Source organism: Mustela nivalis, assembly GCF_964662115.1.
Source record: "Mustela nivalis genome assembly, chromosome: 4".
Taxonomy (NCBI): domain Eukaryota; kingdom Metazoa; phylum Chordata; class Mammalia; order Carnivora; family Mustelidae; genus Mustela; species Mustela nivalis.
This window is the reverse complement of record NC_139023.1, coordinates 35,161,199-35,181,659: the sequence shown is the minus strand read 5'-3', so window position 1 is coordinate 35,181,659 and position 20,461 is coordinate 35,161,199. Positions and strand designations below refer to the sequence as shown.

The 20,461-nt window shown below is 42.6% G+C and overlaps 1 protein-coding gene across 1 annotated transcript in view; it reads left to right on the top strand.

Annotated features, from left to right (window-relative positions):
- The window catches only part of WDR19 (WD repeat domain 19), a 98,463-nt gene extending 78,876 nt beyond the window's left edge, over positions 1 to 19,587 (top strand). Inside the window, exons 30-36 of the mRNA XM_082727584.1 lie at positions 1,556 to 1,680; positions 4,542 to 4,623; positions 6,639 to 6,789; positions 7,698 to 7,821; positions 8,654 to 8,730; positions 9,032 to 9,156; positions 19,285 to 19,587. Of these exons, the coding sequence (XP_082583710.1) occupies positions 1,556 to 1,680; positions 4,542 to 4,623; positions 6,639 to 6,789; positions 7,698 to 7,821; positions 8,654 to 8,730; positions 9,032 to 9,143 (671 nt within the window). The 3' untranslated portion in view covers positions 9,144 to 9,156; positions 19,285 to 19,587. The remainder of the gene's footprint in view (positions 1 to 1,555; positions 1,681 to 4,541; positions 4,624 to 6,638; positions 6,790 to 7,697; positions 7,822 to 8,653; positions 8,731 to 9,031; positions 9,157 to 19,284) is intronic.
- The last annotated feature ends 874 nt before the right edge of the window (positions 19,588 to 20,461 follow it).

Below are 20,461 nucleotides of genomic sequence, written 5' to 3'. Positions count from 1 at the left end.
CTACACTGTGCTGCACTTTCCTTCCGTCCCATGTGTTTGGCTTGAACAACAGGAAAGATACTAGAAGATGGGAGATGATGTAGCTAAAGTTAGGATTGATCTCGTTCGGAATAGCGTGCAGGGACCATTGATAGAACCTCCAGGACACGGGGCGCCTGGGTGGCTCGGTGGGTTAAAGCCTCTGCCTTCAGGTCAGGTCATGATCCCAGTGTCCTGGGATCGAGCCCCGCATTGGTCTCTCTGCCCAGCAGGGAGCCTGCTTCTCCCTCTCCCTCTGCTTGCCTCTTTGCCTACTTGTGATCTCTGTCAAATAAATAAAGAAAGAAATCTTTAAAAAAAAAAAAAAAAAAGAACCTTTAGGATAGTTCCATTCTCTCACTTACATGCTCTCAAAATATTATTGACGAAGAGAATTAGTCTGACATCTTCCCTAGTTTTCGCAGGCGGATTCTTTTAGATGTTCATAAATACAGAACACGGTTTTGGAAAATATGGAGTTAAGTCAGTTATTACTGATCTAACACCTGCTGCAGGGTACATGGCAGGGGCTCAGGACTCGGGAGACTGAGCCGTGGTTCCACCCTTAGAGAGTCCTGACTTGGTGGGGGAGACAGCAGATTCAGAGCTGTTGTGCAGGCCAAGAAGTACCAGAGTGGGAAGGAAACCCATTAGAAGGGCATGAGGACAGGGATCCCCCTCGTCCTGAGGGTGGGGGACATGGGGAGTTGGAGGATGGAGATGAGAGAAGACAACAGAAGTTTCAGCTGAGCATCGACAGGCTGAGCTGGCCGGAGATGATGGGGGGAAGGGTGTGCAGGGGGGACGGCAGCAGGGGACACAGGAGACGGCAGCAGGGGACACAGGAGCACCGACTATGGTGCGGGGGAGGGGGAGGGCAAAGTCGGGTTAGGATGGTAGGCGGAGGCAGATCCTGAAGGGTTCAGGTCCTTGGCTCAGGAATTGGCCGTCAATCCCTAAGGCCCTTGGAGGGTTTTTATGTTGGAGTGTGAACTCCAGGTCTTTCCAAGAACACTCTGACGTCAGAGTGGAGGCAGAACAGAGAGGAATACCGATGCTGCTGCAGAGAGATGGAGAGATGGTGAGAAGCATTTAATGGGCCTGGGGCCAGCCTGGATTTGGGAGACTTAGAAGGCTGACCCCAAACTTGATGACCCATTGGCTTTGGGGGCGGATGGTGTCCTTAGGAAGAGGGAGATGTGTCTGTGGACACCATTTTCTGTCTGAGGGACCAGCTGGACATTCGTACCAAGAGTTACTGCAGGAAGAACAACTATGCTCCTTTATATAAGAAATTATGAGGATATTGCTAATAACAAAATCTTCTTACAAAACAAGGGCCACGTTGTGAGGAACACCAGGTGATGTATGGAGTACTGAGTCCCTGTATTGTATACCTGAAACAAATATTACGCTCTGTGTTCGCTAACTGGAATTTATATAAAACCTTTAAAAGAATAAAATAAAATGAGGGCCCACAGAAAGGCCTCAGATTTCATCCTTTGCAATAATGTCATTTTGCCACCTTTTTTTCTAGGAAACTATCGGAATGCACACGACGTTCTCTTTAGCATGTATGCAGAACTCAAATCCCAGAAGATCAAAATTCCCTCTGAGATGGCCACCAACCTCATGATCCTGCACAGCTACATCCTAGTGAAGGTGAGACCCTTTGAGGGACTTGGGACATAATCTGCCAAGGGAGGTTATCACCTGAAGGGATTTCTTATGGGCACCTCTCCGTTGGATTAGAGTGAGTTTCTAGATCTCTGTTGTTAAGTGGAAAACAGCAACATACAGGATAATTATACAGTCTGCTACCCGTTGGGTGCAAAAGGGTTAAGAATAAGAATGAATATATATTTGTTGCAAATAAAATTAGAAATAGACTCAAAGTCTCGCTAGCCAAAGTAGTTTGCTAACGGGAGCACGACATGGGGCAGAGGCGACGTGACAGCCATCTCCATTGAGGGGACGAGAGGGAAAGCAGGTTTTTCTGTGGATGTATTTCTACCTTGTCTTGATTTTGAAGCATATAAATGGATTACCTGGTCAAGAAAAATTTACTTAAGACATTTTCATCTAACCAAAGTTTACTAGTTTATTAATTCTAACATGGTAGATTTTATACAATTCTACAGTTTTTAATACTATTTAGTTTCTATCTGAGTATAAAAATGGTACATATTCATGGAGAAAATTTAGAGAATGTAGAAAAGTGTAATGAAAAAGTAACTGACCCTTTAAGTCCATCACCAGATAGAACAGCTATTAACTTTGTGCTGTGTATATCCTCTATACTTGGTAAATACACGTATGCACTATTTTTTCTTACCACATTAAGATTATATTTATGTCCAGTTGTGTATTCTGTCTTTTCAATTAGTAATTTTTCTTTGAAGACTTTTTTTATTTGATAGAGGGAGAGACAGCGAGAGAGGGAGAGGGAGAAGCAGGCTCCCCGCTGAGCAGGGAGCCAGATGTGGGACTCGATCCCAGGACCCTGAGATCATGACCTGAGCCAAAGTCAGAGGCTTTAACCTACTGAGCCACCCAGGCGCCCCTCAATTAGTAAATCTTAATAAAAACAAACTATAGCATTCAAACCTCAAATACTTGTATTGTAATTTACATAAAAGTTATGTGTAAATTGATGTGAATTTTGTAATATATTTATACACATATCTCTATAAAGATACAGACAGAATCCAACTCACATGTTTTTCTAAATTTTCATTATATCAAAGTACATCTTCCCGTATTAATGCCAATTTGGTTTCCAGTCCAGTCCCCAAGATCTTAATCTTGACGGTACCTAGGATAGAGGAGGCGTGTTATGAATGACTAAGATCCTAATTATGATCTCTACCAGTGCTGTCCAGAACTTTCTACAGTGTCGTAGGTGCCAATGTCTGGGCTTCCCCATATGGTAGCCAGCAGCCTGGCTATGGAGACCGGAAATACAGCTGGTGCAAATGAGAAACTACATTTTTTTATTTTATATAATTTTAATTTTAAAATTTAAATAGCCATATATGGCTAGTGGCTACCATATTCGGCCACACAGTTCTGTAACACTGATGGTAAGGAAAAAAATGAGAATTCTGGCTTGTAGCCCTGGAGAGTACATTTCTCCTCAGAGCAGCGGAAGGATCCCTTCTCTCATGTGGAAAGGAGTGGAAAGGGAGAAGGGCGGGCTCTCTCATCTGCAGACATGAGTGGTGGTGCCATGTGTTGTGGGCACAGAATCCAGCAGAACGGTGCTTTTGGGGGTGGAAGTCAGGGAATCCTACACACAGCCCTCCGGGACCAGGGCTTTCTACCACCCTAAGGCTCAGGGATGGTGCTCAAGCCTTTTTCTTTTCATCCGGCCCTGAGAGCCGGCCCATCCCTGGCCGAGGACCGACCGGGGACCCTCTTCCCCTCCCACTGAAGGGCACCGCGGGACTCTTCCCCATTTGCTGTGGTTCTCGACTCTTACGCAAGCACCACCCTTTCTCACGATTTTTAACTGCTCATGGTGTCAAAAGGGAAACTGTGAAACCTTTTCCAGTCAGAATACATTGACGTAAAAATGTCCCAGGCATCTTTGAGCCAAAGACTGAAGAAAGTCAGCCGCGCTTCAGGGGCTCTCAAGACCGCTTTGGTGGGTGCTTCCTCCCAGAGCGGGGGCAGGGATTTGGGCTGAGGGACAGCCCGGGACCTTGGTGTCTTCATGATGGAGCTGGGCTGTCTGAGGCCCAGGGAGTCAGCAGAGGACAAGCAGCAAGGGAGTCCCTCCCCCTTCTGGTATTTACCAGGTAGCGGTGCTCAGGAAGTGACGCCATCAGCCGTTGCTTAGACCTGATGCCTGGGAGTTACTCTCCGCTCACGCTGCACTTTCTCACCAAATACCAACCAGTTCTGCCTCCTATGGCTCTACTTCTCTCCACCCCCACCCCGAGCCCACAACAGACCCCCCCCCCCCCGCCCTCTCCCACCTCTGGGGGCTGCCCCATCTCGCTGTGTGATACAGCGACATCATGCCTCGGCCCTGTTGGCTCTCCAAGCCTCCTCTCATCCTATGCGTCAAGGCCCCCCTCATTCTCAGTACTCCCCCAATCTCAGGCCTTCCGGCCGCCGCTGCCCCCTTGCCCTCTTCCTTTAACAGCTCATCCTCTCTTTCTGCCTGAAAGACTTGGCTTTCAGGTCTTACAACAACTTGGCAAAGTTGGCATTATTAGCGCTCTGAAAATGGCCTGTACGAGCTGGATCAGGGATTTGAACTCATGCCACGTGGTCTGGGGCAAAGTAAAAAGCAGAGCGTAGAGGGGGGGTAAGGTCGGTGAGGCCACAGGGTCAGGCGGCGCTGCTGGAAGGAGAAACAGAGAAGAACTCCCAAGTGCCTTAAGCCAAGTAGGGCTGCGAGGATCATGGGACAGCTCGTTCAGGATCATAATGAAGGAGTTAATTATGTGGGGGAATAAAGCATGAATTAGGGTTAATTAAAATCTCTTAAGAGCAACATACGTCATTTATTTCAGATTCACGTGAAAAGTGGCGATCATATGAAAGGGGCACGTATGCTTATCCGGGTGGCCAACAACATCAGCAAATTCCCATCACGTACGTACTGTTGAGAAGGACCTGTCCCCCACGTGTGGACCTCAGTGTGGCACTGTAAGATTGATAGTCACTAACCCCTCCAGCCACTGTTCTCTATACAGATTAACTCATTTACTCCTCACACCCACCCCAGCAAGTAGTCTAATGGGACCCCAAGACCACCCCCAAGTTCACTAGGACTCACACAATGCAACCCACAGTCGTGCCGGAGGCTAACATTTATTACAGCAGAAGAATACAAACCCGGAGCAGCAAATGCAAAAGGCACATGCACGGGGCACCTGGGTGGCTCAGTGGGTTAAGCCACTGCCTTCGGCTCAGGTCATGATCTCAGGGTCCTGGGATCGAGTCCCGCATCGGGCTCTCTGCTCAGTGGGGAGCCTGCTTCCCTCTCTCTCACTCTCTGCCTGTCTCTCTGCCTACTTGTGATCTCTCTGTGTCAAATAAATAAATAAAATCTTAAAAAAAAAAAAAAAGGCACATGCACGGGGCGAGGTGTGGGTGAGAACCAGGTGCATGTTTCCGAGTCCCCTCCAGCAGAGTAAACACGGGACACACTCCTCCAGCAGTGAGGTGTGTGACAACACATGTAAAGTGTGTCTACCAGATGCGCTCATGAGAGGCTCAGGGCCCAGGGCTTGTACCTGGCGCTGTCAGATTCCCAGAAAGCAAGTGTTCAGCGTAAACCACACTGTTTGTGCAAAGAGTTCAGGTACAGTGAGCCACTCTGATCTGGAAATGGGGGGACGCCTGGCTGGCTCAGTGGGTTAAGCCGCTGCCTTCGGCTCAGGTCATGATCTCAGGGTCCTGGGATCGAGTCCCACATCGGGCTCTCTGCTCAGCAGGGAGCCTGCTTCCCTCTCTCTCTCTCTGCCTGCCTCTCCGTCTACTTGTGATTTCTGTCAAATAAATAAAATCTTTAAAATGCAAACTATTTAAAAAACAAAAATAACAAACAAAAAAACTACACCCGTGGGCACTGTTGTTTTCTCTGTTTTACCGGAGAAGCAAGCAGAGGGGAAAGAAGTGAAGTGCACTTGCCCAAGACCGCACTGTTCAGCTAGTAAGTCTGACCCTGTTCTCAGCCAGGCCACCGCCGCTACAGAAGGTCCTCTCATTCTTAGCGACATGTCATTCTAACATTCTTCAGTTAACAGACTTCCTCACACTCTGTGTCGGGGGTCAACAAAGTCTTTCCGCAAAGGTACAGATGTCAACTGTCTGGGGCTTCATGGACCATAATGTCTGTCACAGCTACTATTTTTACATAAACCGTACAGAAATGAATGAGTATGGATGTGTTCCAACAGAATTTTACTTTCTTGGGATGCTGACATTTGAACCTCATATTATTTTCACATGTCACAAAATATTTTTCTTTTGATTTTTTTCAACCATTTAAAAACATAAAGGCCACTCTTAGCCCATGAGCCATACAAAAACAGAAGGCCTGATTTGGTCCACAGGTCAGAATTCACCAACCCCTCCTCTGTACCTGTCTTCTTTTTTGTTACATGAAAACGGCTCCACAATTAATTGTATACCATGCTGGCTAAGGGAGCAGTAGGGAACAGACACTGGTAGGGCCTTTCTAGAAAGCAATTTGGCAATCTGTGCTAAGAGCATTTTTTAAAAAGTCACGTTCTTTGATCCAGTAATCCACCTTCTGGTATCTGTCCTGAAGAGAGAGACACATGCCGAGGTCAGTGCTTAAACTTACTAATCTCCCTGACCATTCACAGGCAGTCCTGTCACATGCGGAAACACCTCTCTGGTTTGGGAGGATACATGCGAAAGGGGTCCTCAAGGGAGTGCAGGTCCGGGTGCTCCAAGGCAAAACACAGTATAATCACAGGGAAGATATTCTGATGCGCCCCCTTGCCTCATGAAACCGGTCCTACCTGGTTCTTTGCCAGGAAGAGCAAACTGAAGAGGTGCGATTGTGTTGTCCTGAATGGGGACAGAGTCGGGACAGCAGAAGCACTGAGCTTCCTACCCTCCCGTGTGTATTGCAGACATTGTGCCTATCCTGACGTCCACAGTGATCGAGTGTCACCGAGCAGGCCTGAAGAACTCTGCTTTCAGCTTCGCGGCCATGCTGATGCGGCCCGAGTACCGCAACAAGATCGACGCCAAATACAAGAAGAAGATCGAGGCCATGGTCAGGTAGGCAGGGACAGCTGCTTCCGCGGTCTCACCGCATCTCACAGATGCAGTTTTCAGACTCTGGCTGCTCAGGTGCGGCTCAGGGAGCAAATGGACTAGGGTGGCCATTAGGACTGTATTGAGCTACCAGCAGCAGAAAACCCAACAATGGCTCGAAAAACTCAGGATTTACTTGACTCTTAAACAAAGTGTCATGGTTCAGGCCTGCTGTGTCCTGGTGGCAGCAATGAGAGAACCCTGAGTCTTCCAGCTTTGTATCAGGAGCACAGAAGTGTCCTCCTCGTGAAGAGTTGGGGGGCAGTGCGGGGGGGGGGGTTGTTAGAGCACATTCATCCCGACTGTCCAGGGCCACTGCGGCCTGGGCCCTAGCTCGGAAGAGATGCTAGTCATTCTCTCCCCACGTGAGACTCCTCTCCAGCTGGGGGGTCGAATATGGTAACTGCTAGTCATGTGTGGCTATTTAAATTTAAATAAAATTAAATCAAATTTAAAACTCAGTTCCTCACACTATCCGGATTTCAAGTGCTCGGAAGTTTCACGTGGCTCCCGGGTGCCACACTGGAGAGCACGGGAACACTGTCGGGGCCACGGGCACTTCTGCGGCACAGCCCTGGATAGCCTTGACCACTTCAGTCCACGAAGGGGAGAGACGGGGGGGAAGAAGTGGGCTTACCCCATCAGTGGCATCCGTGGCACAGGAAGAGGGGAGAGAGCACGAGCCACCCATGTTCTGTGCTATTTACTATGCTGCAAACTCCAGCCCCCACATGTGGCCTGGATGACGCGACACTTTAACCCCTCAATTCCTCTCCCTCCGCCCTGAGCGGGAGTGCAGGCTGATGGGAACTTCTCCAGCCGCAGACTCCGACTGTGCAGAAGTAGGCATGTTACGTGATCCTCTCTCACAGGAGACCCGATACCTCCGAGACAGAAGAGCCCACAACCCCGTGTCCATTCTGTGAATTTCTTCTCCCCGAGTGTGAACTGCTCTGTCCTGGATGTAAAAATAACATCCCGTATTGCATTGCAACAGTAAGTTTGTAATATGTATGACTTTATATATATATATACATATATATGTATATATTATACATATATATATATATGTATTTATAGTCCATTTGAATACTTGATGTGTAAAAAGCACACTTGGCAATCAGATGGTCCCTGGGCTTAAATCCTTCTGCCACTTTACTGGCTCTGTGATCCTCTGCAATTTGCTTTACCTTGCTAGGTCCAACCGTAACAGCGCCTGCCTATAGAGAGAAACCGCAGGCTGATAACAGGACGTATGTGAAGCCTCAGTGCTCTACCTGGCATACTGAATAAGTGGTGGCTTTTATTATTCGTTTTAATATTAAGACCTTGTAGAAAAACTTTTGAAGATTTTTTTGAGAAAGTATATATGCACCTGTGGGGAAGCGGGGGAAGGAGCAGAGGAAGAGGGACAGCTGACTCCACGGTGAGCACAAGCCCAACACAGGGTTCCCAGGGCTCAGTCCCCGACACTGAGATCATGAGCTGAGCCAAAATCGAGTTGGACGCTCAACTGACTGAGCCACCTGGGTGCCCGCTGTTAGAAGATTTTAAATACCAGATTATTTGTTAATCACTAGACTAACATAAAATTTATTTTAAAGGGACATAAATTTAGGTAATGATATCACAAAATTGAAGACCATTCTTTATACATGAATTGATAAACGAAATCTGGCTTCTGTCTGTTTGCCCCTATCTCTTTCTAGTCAATTGCTCACCAAATTTAGAGGTCTGGCTTTTAATTTTAATACACTTATTATAATAATTGAATAATGGCAGGAAATTTTTAAATGATGAATTTTACTCTTAAGTGTACTGTTTCCAGGGCCGACACATGTTGAAGGATGACTGGACCATGTGTCCACATTGTGACTTCCCTGCTCTGTACTCGGAATTTAAGATGTAAGTGTGCATCATTTCACTCAGTCACTCAGATTTACCCCAAAATAGGCCTTTCATTCAACCACTCTTTTATTCTGAGGTCTCCTTATTCATATTCCTAAAGATCTCTAAAGGCCCAAAGCTTCTGTGACCTTTGAGGACATTATCCTTAAAGGGGATCTTGCATGAGACTGAATATTCCTGGTTCTTAAATTGTGTGATGAATATATACCAAGGAAGTGTAGACAGGATTGCTTTTCACATTAGAATAACCTAAAGCTAAAGGAATGTTGATCTCCTCTGCCGTTCCCTCCCCGAACAGCATGTTAAACACGGAAAACACATGTCCTATGTGTTCTGAAAGATTAAACTTTGCTCAACTAAAAAAAATCTCCGACTGTACCCAGTTCCTGCGGACAGAGGTGGAGCAGTGAGCGGCCCGTACAGGTGAGTCCCAGACCATCTGCTCCCTTTCCCAGGGCGCGAGGATCCGGAGTAGGCAGGATTTATAGTTTGTATTGGCTCCTTTTTGTGTATTGTATAACTTGTCCGATTTGAAGAATCTGACAACAAACCAGTTGATGTCCTTTAAAAATGCTGGTCACACTGTCTCCATGGTGACAAAGGCTTTTTGTCACCAACTGTACAGATTCCAACTGTAATGTATTTTATCAAATCATTGTATCCTTTGACGTAAGCATTTTTATTTTGATGAAATCCAGTTTTTTTTTCATAAGGGCTTCTTTTTAACCAGTCCATTAAAACTAGAGCCAGCTAGTAACAGCGGAGTCTTTTAAAGTTCAGAATATATCATAAAACTTTTGGCATCCACAGATTGGAAAAATCCCTTTTTCTTTCCAAGTCTCATTTGTGCCACGTAGAAGGGCCCACACCCCTTCCCTTTGCATTCCATCGGCAGGAATTCACTCAGAGCCACACACACTGCAGAGGGAGGCAGGGAGGTGTCCTGGATCCCTGGGAAGCCAAAAGCCCTGCCCAAACCTGGGAGACTCTTCAAAGAGAAGCAGGGAGCTGAGTCCCGGCCACGGCATCTCCCCTAACCTGGTTAAAGGCAACTCTCGGTTTGCTCTCCATCGGCATCGTCTCAGTCAGGAGCAGCTCCGCTCAAGCCGCTGGTCTGGGTGGAAACCCGGTCATTATCTGTGACTCATCTCATCCTCAGCCCTGTCACCCAGTCCATGGGCAAGTCCTCTCAGTCTACCTGCAGTGTTACCAGGTTCCTTCATAAACCCTCCAGGGGCTTTTTCTCGCACATGCAGAAACAAGGAGCATCCGCCGCCCTGTCTGCTCCCTGTGCTGCAGCCCTGCTAGGTTTTTTTGCTGTTCCTCGTGTGCTCCTGCTTTCCACAGCGCCCGCAAGCGCTTACATTCCCATCAGCAGCATATGAAGCCTCAGTTCCCCACAGCCTCAACATCTTTTTGTTTATAATCATTCTAGTAGGTGTGAAGTGGTAGCTCATTGTGGTTTTGATTTCCATTTTCCTAGTGACTAAGGATACAGAGCATCTTTTATTGTTGGTGCTTGTTGGCCACTTGGGTATCTTCTTTGGAGAACAGTCTATTCAAGTCCTTTGCCCATTTTTTTAACTGGGTAATTTGTCTTTTTATAGTTGAGTTGTAAGAATTCTTAAAAGACCCTAGATACCAGTATTTTATCAGATACATGATTTGCAAATTTCTTCTCTCATTCTGTGGAAGAAGTTTTTACTTTCTTGATAGTATCCTTTGACGTAAGCATTTTTATTTTGATGAAATCCAGTTTTTTTCCCCCTCTGGTTTCCCACACCTCCCCCCCTTTGTTCACATTTGGACTCTTAGCTAAGAGTTTTATAGTTGTTGCTCTTCATTTACATCTTTGATCCATTTAATTTTTGTGTATGGTGTGTGGTCTGGGATCCAACATTCTTTTGCCAGGTACATGTTCCAGTGCCTTTTGCTGAAAGACTGTTTTTCCCCATTGTTACTGGGTTGTCTTTCTGTTAATTGAGTTGTAAAACTTCTCTTATTTGTATTTTGTAGATAGAGGTCTGAAGATATATTTTACAAATATTTTCTCTGTCTGTGGCTTCCCAATTCTTTTCCTTAATGGTATCTTTTGGTGAGATTTTGTTGAATTATAATTTATACAATTTTAAGTTTTATGGTTATTGTATCCTGTCTAAAAAAGTATTTGCCTACTAACAAGGCCCAAGCATATTCTAGTATATTTTCTTCTAGAAGCTCTAGGTCTGTGATCCATTTTGAAATTATCTTTGTTTACACTGTGAGATGAGGACCGAGATCCCCCCTGCCCCAGGTGGATAGCCAGTCTTCCAGCACCATTTATTGAAAATTCTTTTCTTTCTTCATTGAATTGCTTGGGTGCTTTTTGTTGAAAATCAATGAGGTTTTTAAATGTTGATCTATTTCTGGACCCTCTCTTCTTTTCCATTAATGTATTTGTCCCCTATTTCAATACTACACTGTCTTGGTTACTCTAATACATCTTTTTTTTATATATATATAAAGATTTTATTTATTTATTTGACAGGTAGAGATCACAAGTAGGCAGAGAGGCAGGCAGAGAGGATGAAGCAGGCTCCCTGCCAAGCAGAGAGCCCGATGCGGGGCTGGATCCCAGGACTCTGGGATCATGACCTGAGCCGAAGGCAGAGGCTTTAACCCACTGAGCCACCCAGGCGCCCCTATCTTTCTAATACATCTTATAGTCAGGTACTGTGGATCCTCCAATGTTGTCATTTTTTACCAAGATTGTTTCAACTACTCTTAATGTTTTCCATCTCCCTATAAAATTTCAGAATAAGCTTGTCAAGTTCTATTTTTAAAGCTTGCTCAAATTATGATTGGGATTTGCTTCATTTTCTTATGGCTGTATAACATATCATCTCAAATTTAGCATCTTAAAACAATATACATTAATTAAGTCCATTTTCTTATTGATAAATACTTGACATCAGTTGTTTAAGGTGTATAAAAAATGGTTATGTATGGGGAAATGATTATTACAGTAAGTTAACATCCATTACCACACAGAGAACTTTGAGAACTTTAAATCTCTCTCTCTCTCTCTCAAATAAATAAATAAAATCTTAAAAAAAAAAAAGTGGAGGGACGCCTAGGTGGCTCAGTTGGTTAAGCAGCTGCCTTCGGCTCAGGTCATGATCCCAGCGTCCTGGGATCGAGTCCCACATCGGGCTCCTTGCTTTGCAGGGAGCCTGCTTCCCCCTCTGCCTCCGCCTGCCATTCTGTCTGCCTATGCTCACTCTCTTTCCCTCTCTCTCTCTGATAAATAAATAAAATAAAATCTTAAAAAAAAAAAAAAGACTGATGTCAAGGAGCTTATTACTGTCTGTATTTTCTCCCCACCCCCCATTTTCTTCTAGGAGTTTTATGTTTTCAGGTTTTCTGTTCAAATTTTTAATCCATTTTGAGTTTATTTTTGTGTGTGGTGTGAGCTAGTGGCCCAGTTTCCTCCACACCACTTATTAAAAAACCACTTATTAAAAAGATTGCAGTCTTTTTATTAAGTGGTGTGGGGAAAACTGGGCCACTAGCATGCATATATATGTATTTTTCCCCCCTTGGCTCCTTTGTCACAAATAAATTGACCATATATACATAGGTTTATTTCTGAGCTCTCTATTCTGGTCCATTTGATCTTCACATCTGCTGTCTACTGTGTGACTATTTTTATGCCAATACCATACTGTTTTGATTACTATAGCTGTGTAATATAGTTTCAGGAAATGTACCTCCAGTTCTGTTCTTTCTCAGCATTGCTTTAGCTACTCAGGATCTTTTGTGGTTCCATACAAATATTAAGATTGTTTATTCTATTTCTGTGAAAATCATTGGAAACTGATAGAAACTGCATTGAGTCTATAGATTATTTTGGGTAATATGGACACTTTAACAGCTTTAATTCTTCTAATCTGTGAGCATAGAATATCTATGTATTTTTCTTTTATTTCTTTCACCAGTGTCTTCTGGTTTTCACCACACAGGTCTTTCACCTCCTTGGTTAAATTTACACATAAGTATTTCATTCTTTTTTATGCAGTTTTAAGTGGAGTTGTTTTCTTAATCTCTGATAGCTCATTATTAGTGTATAGAAATGCAACAGATTTTTGTATATTTTGTATCCTGAAAAAACTTCACTGAATTCACTTATGAGACTTTAACAGTTTTTTAGTGGTCTCTGGGGTTTTCTACATATACCATGTCATCTGCAATTAGTGATACTTTAACTTCTTCCTTTCCAATTTGGATGCCTTTTCTTTCTTTTTCATGCCTAACTACTCTGGCTAGGACTCCAAGTACTATGTTTAATTAAAAGTGGTAAGAGTAGGCATCCTTATCTTCATTCTGATCTTAGAGGAAAGACTTTTAAGCTTTTAACCATTGAGGAGGATGATAGCTGTGGGCTTGTCTTATATGGCCTTTATTACGTTGAGGTATGTTTCCTCTACACCCACTTTGGTGAAGTTTTGTTGTTGTTGTTGTTGTTGTTTTTAATCATTAAGTGGATGTTGAATACTGTTAAAATGCTTTTTCTGTATCTACTGAGTGATCATGTAATTTTTATTCTTCATTTTCTTAATGTGGTATATCACACTGATTGGTGTGTGAATGTTAGACTATCCTTGCATCCCTGGAATAAAATCCAGTTGTTCATGGTCTTGATCCCTTTAATGTATTGTTGAATCTGGTTTGCTAATAGATTGCTTGGGATTTTTGCATCTATATTCATCAGGGATATTGGCCTAGAACTTTATTGTGATATCCTTTGTCTGGTTTTGGTAGCTGACTAATGCTGGCACATAAAATGAGTTTGGAAGTGTTCCCTCCTCTTCTGCTTTTTTTGGAAGAGTTTGAGAAGGACTGGTATGAATCCTTTAAATGTTGGTAAAATTCACCAGAAAAGCCATCTGGTCTTAGACTTTTGTTTGCTGGGAGGTTTTTTCCATTATAGATTCAATCTCCTTGCTAGTAACTAGTCTGCTCAGTTTTCTGTTTCTTCATGATTCAGTCTTATAAGGTTGTATGTTTCTAGGCATATTCCATTTCTTTTCTAAGTTGTTTCATTTGTCACTGTGTAGTAGTTCATAGTAGTCTCTTTTTTTAATTTAAAATTTTTTTATTTTTTATAAACAATTCACAGGTCTGTGAATTGCCAGGTTTACACACTTCACAGCACTCACCATAGCACATATCCTCCCCAATGTCCATAACCCCACCCCCCTTCTCCCAACCTCCCTCCCCCTAGCAACCCTGTTTGTTTTGTGAGCTTAAGAGTCACTTATGGTTTGTCTCCCTCCCAATCCCATCTTGTTTCATTTATTCTTCTCCTACCCCCTTAGCCCCCCATAGGGCATCTCCACTTCCTCATATCAGGGAGATCATATGATAGTTGTCTTTCTCTGATTGACTTATTTCGCTAAGCATGATACCCTCTAGTTCCATCCACGTCTTCACAAATGGCAAGATTTCATTTCTTTTGATGGCTGCATAGTATTCCATTGTGTATATGTACCACATCTTCTTTATCCATTCATCTGTTGATGGACATCTAGGTTCTTTCCATAGTTTGGCTATTGTAGACATTGCTGCTATACACATTTGGGTGCACATGCCCCTTTGGATCACTACGTTTGTGTCTTGAGGGTAAATACCCAGTAGTGCAATTGCTGGGTCATAGGGTAGTTCTATTTTCAACATTTTGAGGAACCTCCACGCTGTTTTTCAGAGTGCTTGCACCAGCTTGCATTCCCACCAACACTGTAGGAGGGTTCCCCTTTCTCCGCATCCTCACCAGCATCTGTCATTTCCTGAATTGTTATTTTTAGCCATTCTGACTGGTGTGAGGTGATACCTCATTGTGGTTTTGATTTGTATTTCCCTGATGCAGAGTGATATGGAGCACTTTTCATAGTAGTCTTTTATGATCTTTTGTATTTGTGTTATCCAATATACTATCTCTTCTTTCATTTGTTTGAGTCTTTCTTTTCTCTTGGTGAGTCTAGCTAAAAGGTTTATCTATTTTCCTTAACCAGCTCTTAGTTTTATTGTTCTTTTTAGTCTCTTTCCTTTATTTCTGCTTTGTTATTTTCTTTCTTCTATTAACTTTAGGCTTAGCTTGTTCTTCTCTTTCTAGTTCCTTGAGGTATAAAGTTAAGTATGTTTAATTTGAGATCTTTCTTGTTTCTTGATGTAGGCATTAATTGCTAGGAGTTTCTCTCTCAGAACTGCTTTTGTTACCTCCCTTAAGTTTTGGTATATTGTCTTCCCATTTTCATTTGTCTCAAGATATTTTTTCTTTTGATTTCTTCTCTGACTCACTGGTTGTTCCATATCATGTTGTTGAATCTCCACACGTTTTTTAATTTTCCAGTTTTCTTCTTATAAATAACTTCTAATTCCATACGATTGTGGATAGAAAAGATGCTCAGTCTTCTTGAATTTATTGACTTATTTTCATAGCCTAACCTGTGATCTGTCCTGGTGAATGCTTCATGTGTGCTTAACTCTGTATATTCTGCTTTTGGATGAAATGCACTGTAAATGTCTGTTAAGTGTGGTGTTTCCTTATACTGATTTCCTATCTGGATGCTTTGTCCATTCTCTGTCCCCTACTCTTACAATATTGCTAGTTCTCCCTTTAGACCTTAATTTTTGCTTTGTATCTTTAGATGCTTCTATGTTGGATGCATACTTACAAATGTTGTATCTACTTTTGTGTTGATCTATCATTGTATAATGACCTTCTTTGTCTCTTATTATAGTCTTTAAAATCCTTTTTGTCTGATATAAGTAAAGTTATTCCAGATTTTTTTTTATTTCAATTAGCCTGAAATATTTTCCATTCCTTCACTTTCAGCCTGTTTCCTTAAAACTAAGTCTCTTCTCAGCAGCAGGATAGATGGATATTGCTTTTTAATCCATTTAGCCATTCTTGATCAGAGGATTTTAGCGAGTTTGCATATAAAGTAATTATCAACAGATACAGACTTACAAAATAGCCCAGAAAACAATAAAAATGGGAGTAAGTCCATTGTCCTTTCCTTCTTCTCTTGCTCTCTTTATGATTTAAATGACTTTCCATAGTGGTATGCTTAGATTCCTTTTATCCTTTGTGTATCTACTGTAGATTTTTGTTTTGTGGATACCATGAGGATTACATTAAACCTATTTTAAGTTGATAACAAATTCTGAGGCTCTACATTTTTATCCCCCATTCTATTTTTGATGTCAGTTTGTATGTCTGCATCTTGAGTGTCCATTAAATTATTGTCATGATGGTTATTTTTAATACTTTTGTAAGTGATTAACCCACCACCATTATAAGATTATTCTGAATTAACAAATTAACCTTTAAACATTCAGATTTATAACTTTCATATGTCTCCCTCTATTAACCAGCACTTCCAGCTTAAACCACCTTTAACATTTCCTGTAAGGCTGTTCTGTGATGAACTCCTTTAGCTCTTCTTTGTCTGGAAAACTCTCTTTCAGTTCCAAAGGACAATACTGCCTGGTAGAATATTCTTGTTTCACATTTCTTTCACAGCAGTTTGAATAGGTCATGCCACTGTCTTCTAGTCTGCAAAGGTTTCTACTGAAAAAGTTGCTGATGATCTTACAGGGGTTCCCTTGTATGTAACAAGTGGCTTCTCTCCTTTAGCTTTTAGCAATTTAATTATAACGTGTCTTGGTGTGGGTCTCTGGATTCATCTTGTTTGGAGCTCTGGTTTCCTGGATCTGGTTATCTGTTTCCTTCCCCAAGTTTTCAGACTTTCTCCTCTCTTTTGGGACCCTCATATTGGGAATATTGGTTGATGTTATCCCATAAATCCTTTAAACGATAATCACTTTTTTCATGCATTTATCTTTTTGCTGTGCTGATGAGTTCCATGGGCCTGTGTTCAGATTCATTGATCCTTTCTGTTCATTTAGCCTGCTATTGAACCTTTTTATTGTATTAACCAGTTCAGTAGTTGTATTTGAGTCTGTGATTTGTTTACTACTTCCTTCACTTTGTTCATGAATTGTTTTTATGACCATTATTGTAAACTTTTTATCATGTAAATCACTTATCTCCATTTTATTAAGGTCTTTTTCTGAGGTTTTACCAGTTTTTTGGTTTGGAACATATTCTTCTATTTCCTCATTTTCATTGACTCTGTGTTGGTTTCTAAGCATTAGCTAAAACAGCCACCTCTCCCAGCCTAACCATTCAACACTGCCCTGGTTCTTCTTTCTTTGTTGCTCCCAGTAGTTGAGGAGTATGCCAAGACGTGTCAGTATCCTGAAGGGGGAAATCTGTCAGCACCTAGATGCAGACTGATTGAAAGCTGAACCTTCAGACCACAGTTATTAAGCAAATAAGCCTCTTTCATAAAGACTGGGCATTTCTGTCTGCTGCTTCTGCATTAAGCACTGAAAGCCTAGCTGGTAAAAATGGCTTGTTTGTGACAATCTAGTTAGGACTTGCAAATGTAAAGCTCTGCTGGCCACCAGAGCTAGGTGATTATCGTGTATCCCTTGACAAGCTTGTGCACAAGCTCCTTTTTGAGAGATACTGGCCATCTGGCACAAGGCAGAGAAAGAACATGAAGATGGTGCTTGCTAGCCTCCACAGTCTCAGCAGAGTGTTGTAGTTGGCCCCTCAGTAGATGTTAAATTAGGAGCCTGCCTCTCAGGCCAAAGCTTTTAAGACAATAGGCCTTTTTCACAGACAGGGTGCGTTCCACTCTGCTGCCTCTGATCTGGGCCCTGGGGGATTAGCCACGGTGGGTCCATGTGATCTCATTTTGAACTGTTTTTTAGTTTGCCATATCCTTTTAGTTCTTGTGGATTCAAGGCCTGTTGCCTTTTAAAGCTAGAGATTTTGGAGGCCCATCTCTCGGGTGGAAGTCTTAAAAGTCAGGCACCAAATGTGGGGTCCAAACCCTTTACTCCTCAGGGAGAAGCTAGGAGCTATTGAATTCCCTCCTGGTTGTGTCATCATGCTGGGGTGGGGTTTACAGCAAGATTTCCTCACCCTCTCCGACCCATTTTGCTGTGAATTTTTTTCTTGTTCACCTGATGTGCAGGAGTTACTTAACTAGTTTCTAGGATCTTGTTCCATATGCAGCTGTAGATGCACTGTGTCCATGGGAAGAGGTAGTTCAGGATCTTCCTGCATTGCCATCTTGAACCAGAACCTATCTCACAATTTCTGTGGATCAGTAATACAGGCATGGCTTAGCAGTCTTCTGTTCAGGATCTCACAAGGCTGCAGTTCGTTGGACCTGCAGTCCAATGTGAGACTCTTGTCCAGTGTGTTTATTGGCGGAATTCCATTCTTACCATCAGAGTACTGAAGCCCTTGAATCCTAGACGCTGCCCTCAGTTTTCTAACTGGCATTTCTAATGGCATTCCTTTCAACATGGAACTGTGCTTCCAGTCCAGCATAAAAGTCTCTTCTAAGCTTGTGAAGTTCAAGAGTTTACATGGAGTTTATATGCAGATTTGGGGGGCAGTACCCTTTTCAGGGTATTATCCCTATCACTTCAGTAGTTCCACCAGGCCCAAACTCTATTCTCTCTGAGCTAGAAGACTATGACTTCTCTGTCCTCATGGACTTACCCTCAGGTCAAACGCACAGGAAGATGAATCTTACCCAGTGGACTTCTCTTCCTTCAAGAATTGACACCTTTCCAATTTCTGCCAGCTTTTGGTTGCTCTTCCAATACCTTTGAATAGTTGTATTTTGTCCCGAGTTTGTAACTATTATCTGCAGGAGGATAATCTACGATTCTGCCAAAGGAGAATCTTGTTCATGTTTTTAATAATCCTACATAGACTCTCTCCAAACACTATCCCTGCACTAAAGTAGAGGCTTAATCCCACAGTTCCTATATACTTGCAGATGTGCTCCAGTAAGTTATGATTATACACCATCTTTTGAAAAAGTCACTATAAATGTCTTCTTGAACAATGAATAGTGGTTGAGGCTACTGTTCACTGACTCCTTTTATCTTGTGTTATTTTTAAGATTTTATTTATTTATTTATTGACAGAGAGAGACACAGTGAGAGTGGGAACACAAGCAGGGGGGAGGAGACAGGCTTCCTGCTGAACAGGAAGCCCGATGCGGGGCTCAATCCCAGGACCCTGAGATCATGACCCGAGCTGAAGGCAGAGGCTTAACAATTGAGCCACCCAGGTGCCCCTCACTGACTCCCTTTAGACAAGGAACCATTAATGACCATTTAGTTTCAGGAAAATCTTCACAGACTGCTGAGCGCTTACCCTGCGTTTTCCCATTTTTCCCAGTAAAGGGACTATTATCATTACCCTCACTTTATAATAGTTCAACAGTTTGCCTGTACACTTTGAGTCAAAGCCAAGATTTAAACTCAATACTGATTACAGACCGGAGGTTTCTAATTTGAATAGTCATTGCTCCACATTCCAGAAATGAGCAAAAATTTTTGTAGCACAGCTTGGCTTTATTAGTGCATGCCAGTCATTTGAAACACTTCTAAAGATGTGGGGTTTGTCTTTTCTAGATACAATGTTCCTGAAAAGATACCACTTTTCCACAGGAGGCAAAGTTTCTACCCTGGTGGTTTCTGGATACAGAAGAAAGAAAGACTCTTCAGGTCACAGACATTGTACAGTTGCCATTGTAGAATGGCAAAACAGTGACATGTAACCTTGCTGTTGATTATACTTCATCGAGTTCTTCTTCAAGTTACATATTATATGCTCTGCACTGTTAATAGTAGCCTATGGTGGAACTGTAAATATTCAACTTTTTGATAACTTTTATATTTTGAAGTGTCTCCTTTAAAATAAAATCATTCATTAGATATTTGTAATGTTTTTCCTGGATTTAAAGGGAGATAGCATTGTGAAGTTCGGGCAGCACAGACATTAACACTTAAAAGTCTGAAATGAGAAGTTTAGTAGAATCAGTCTTAGAATAAAAACACCAATTTAAAAGAATGAAACTATAAACCGTAAGCTTTTATATCTGTGTTAATTCCTTTCACAAAATTAAATCATCTGACTGCCCCTGAAGACGTACATTTTTCAAAATCTTCCCCATATCACACACACCTCATATTTTTCCTGCATCAGTATATGCTTCCTTGTCATCCAAAGCCAATGTCTCCAAAGTGTGGGCAGCTGGCAGTTAGTCCGAGAGCCTAACTTTGAATGTTTCATATGAGAGGATCTTACCGTATAGCCACCAGCATCCTGAGTATTACAAGTGTACCTGCCGGCCTATGGTATTAGGTACTAATACCTAATCATGTCTTCCTGCATCCAAGCATCCACATACATGATGCCTCCAACTTTATGATCTGATCTTCTTCCGGCAAAGCCTGGCTAAGGGAATAAGTGATACAAGTCACTGTCATTAAACCCACCTATCATCCTCTTATTTTCCTATTATCACTGGAAAGATGTTGTAAAGTTAAAGGAATAAGAGCCAAAGGCACTGTGGGATTTGTGTGAGTAAAGCACACCATAGTTGGAGAGTTATCGGCTTAAAACATTCACTGATAAGCATAATTACACCAGAACATACTTAGGAAGATACAACAATACTGCTCCTTGTTAATAACTTCAAGAGGCCAATAATGTTGCTGCAGTAATGGACCGCAAACACTTAACAGGATGGAGGAGAAAGCACAGTAGTTTGTTACAGCTTCCGAAAAGGCCAAGACACAACAGATC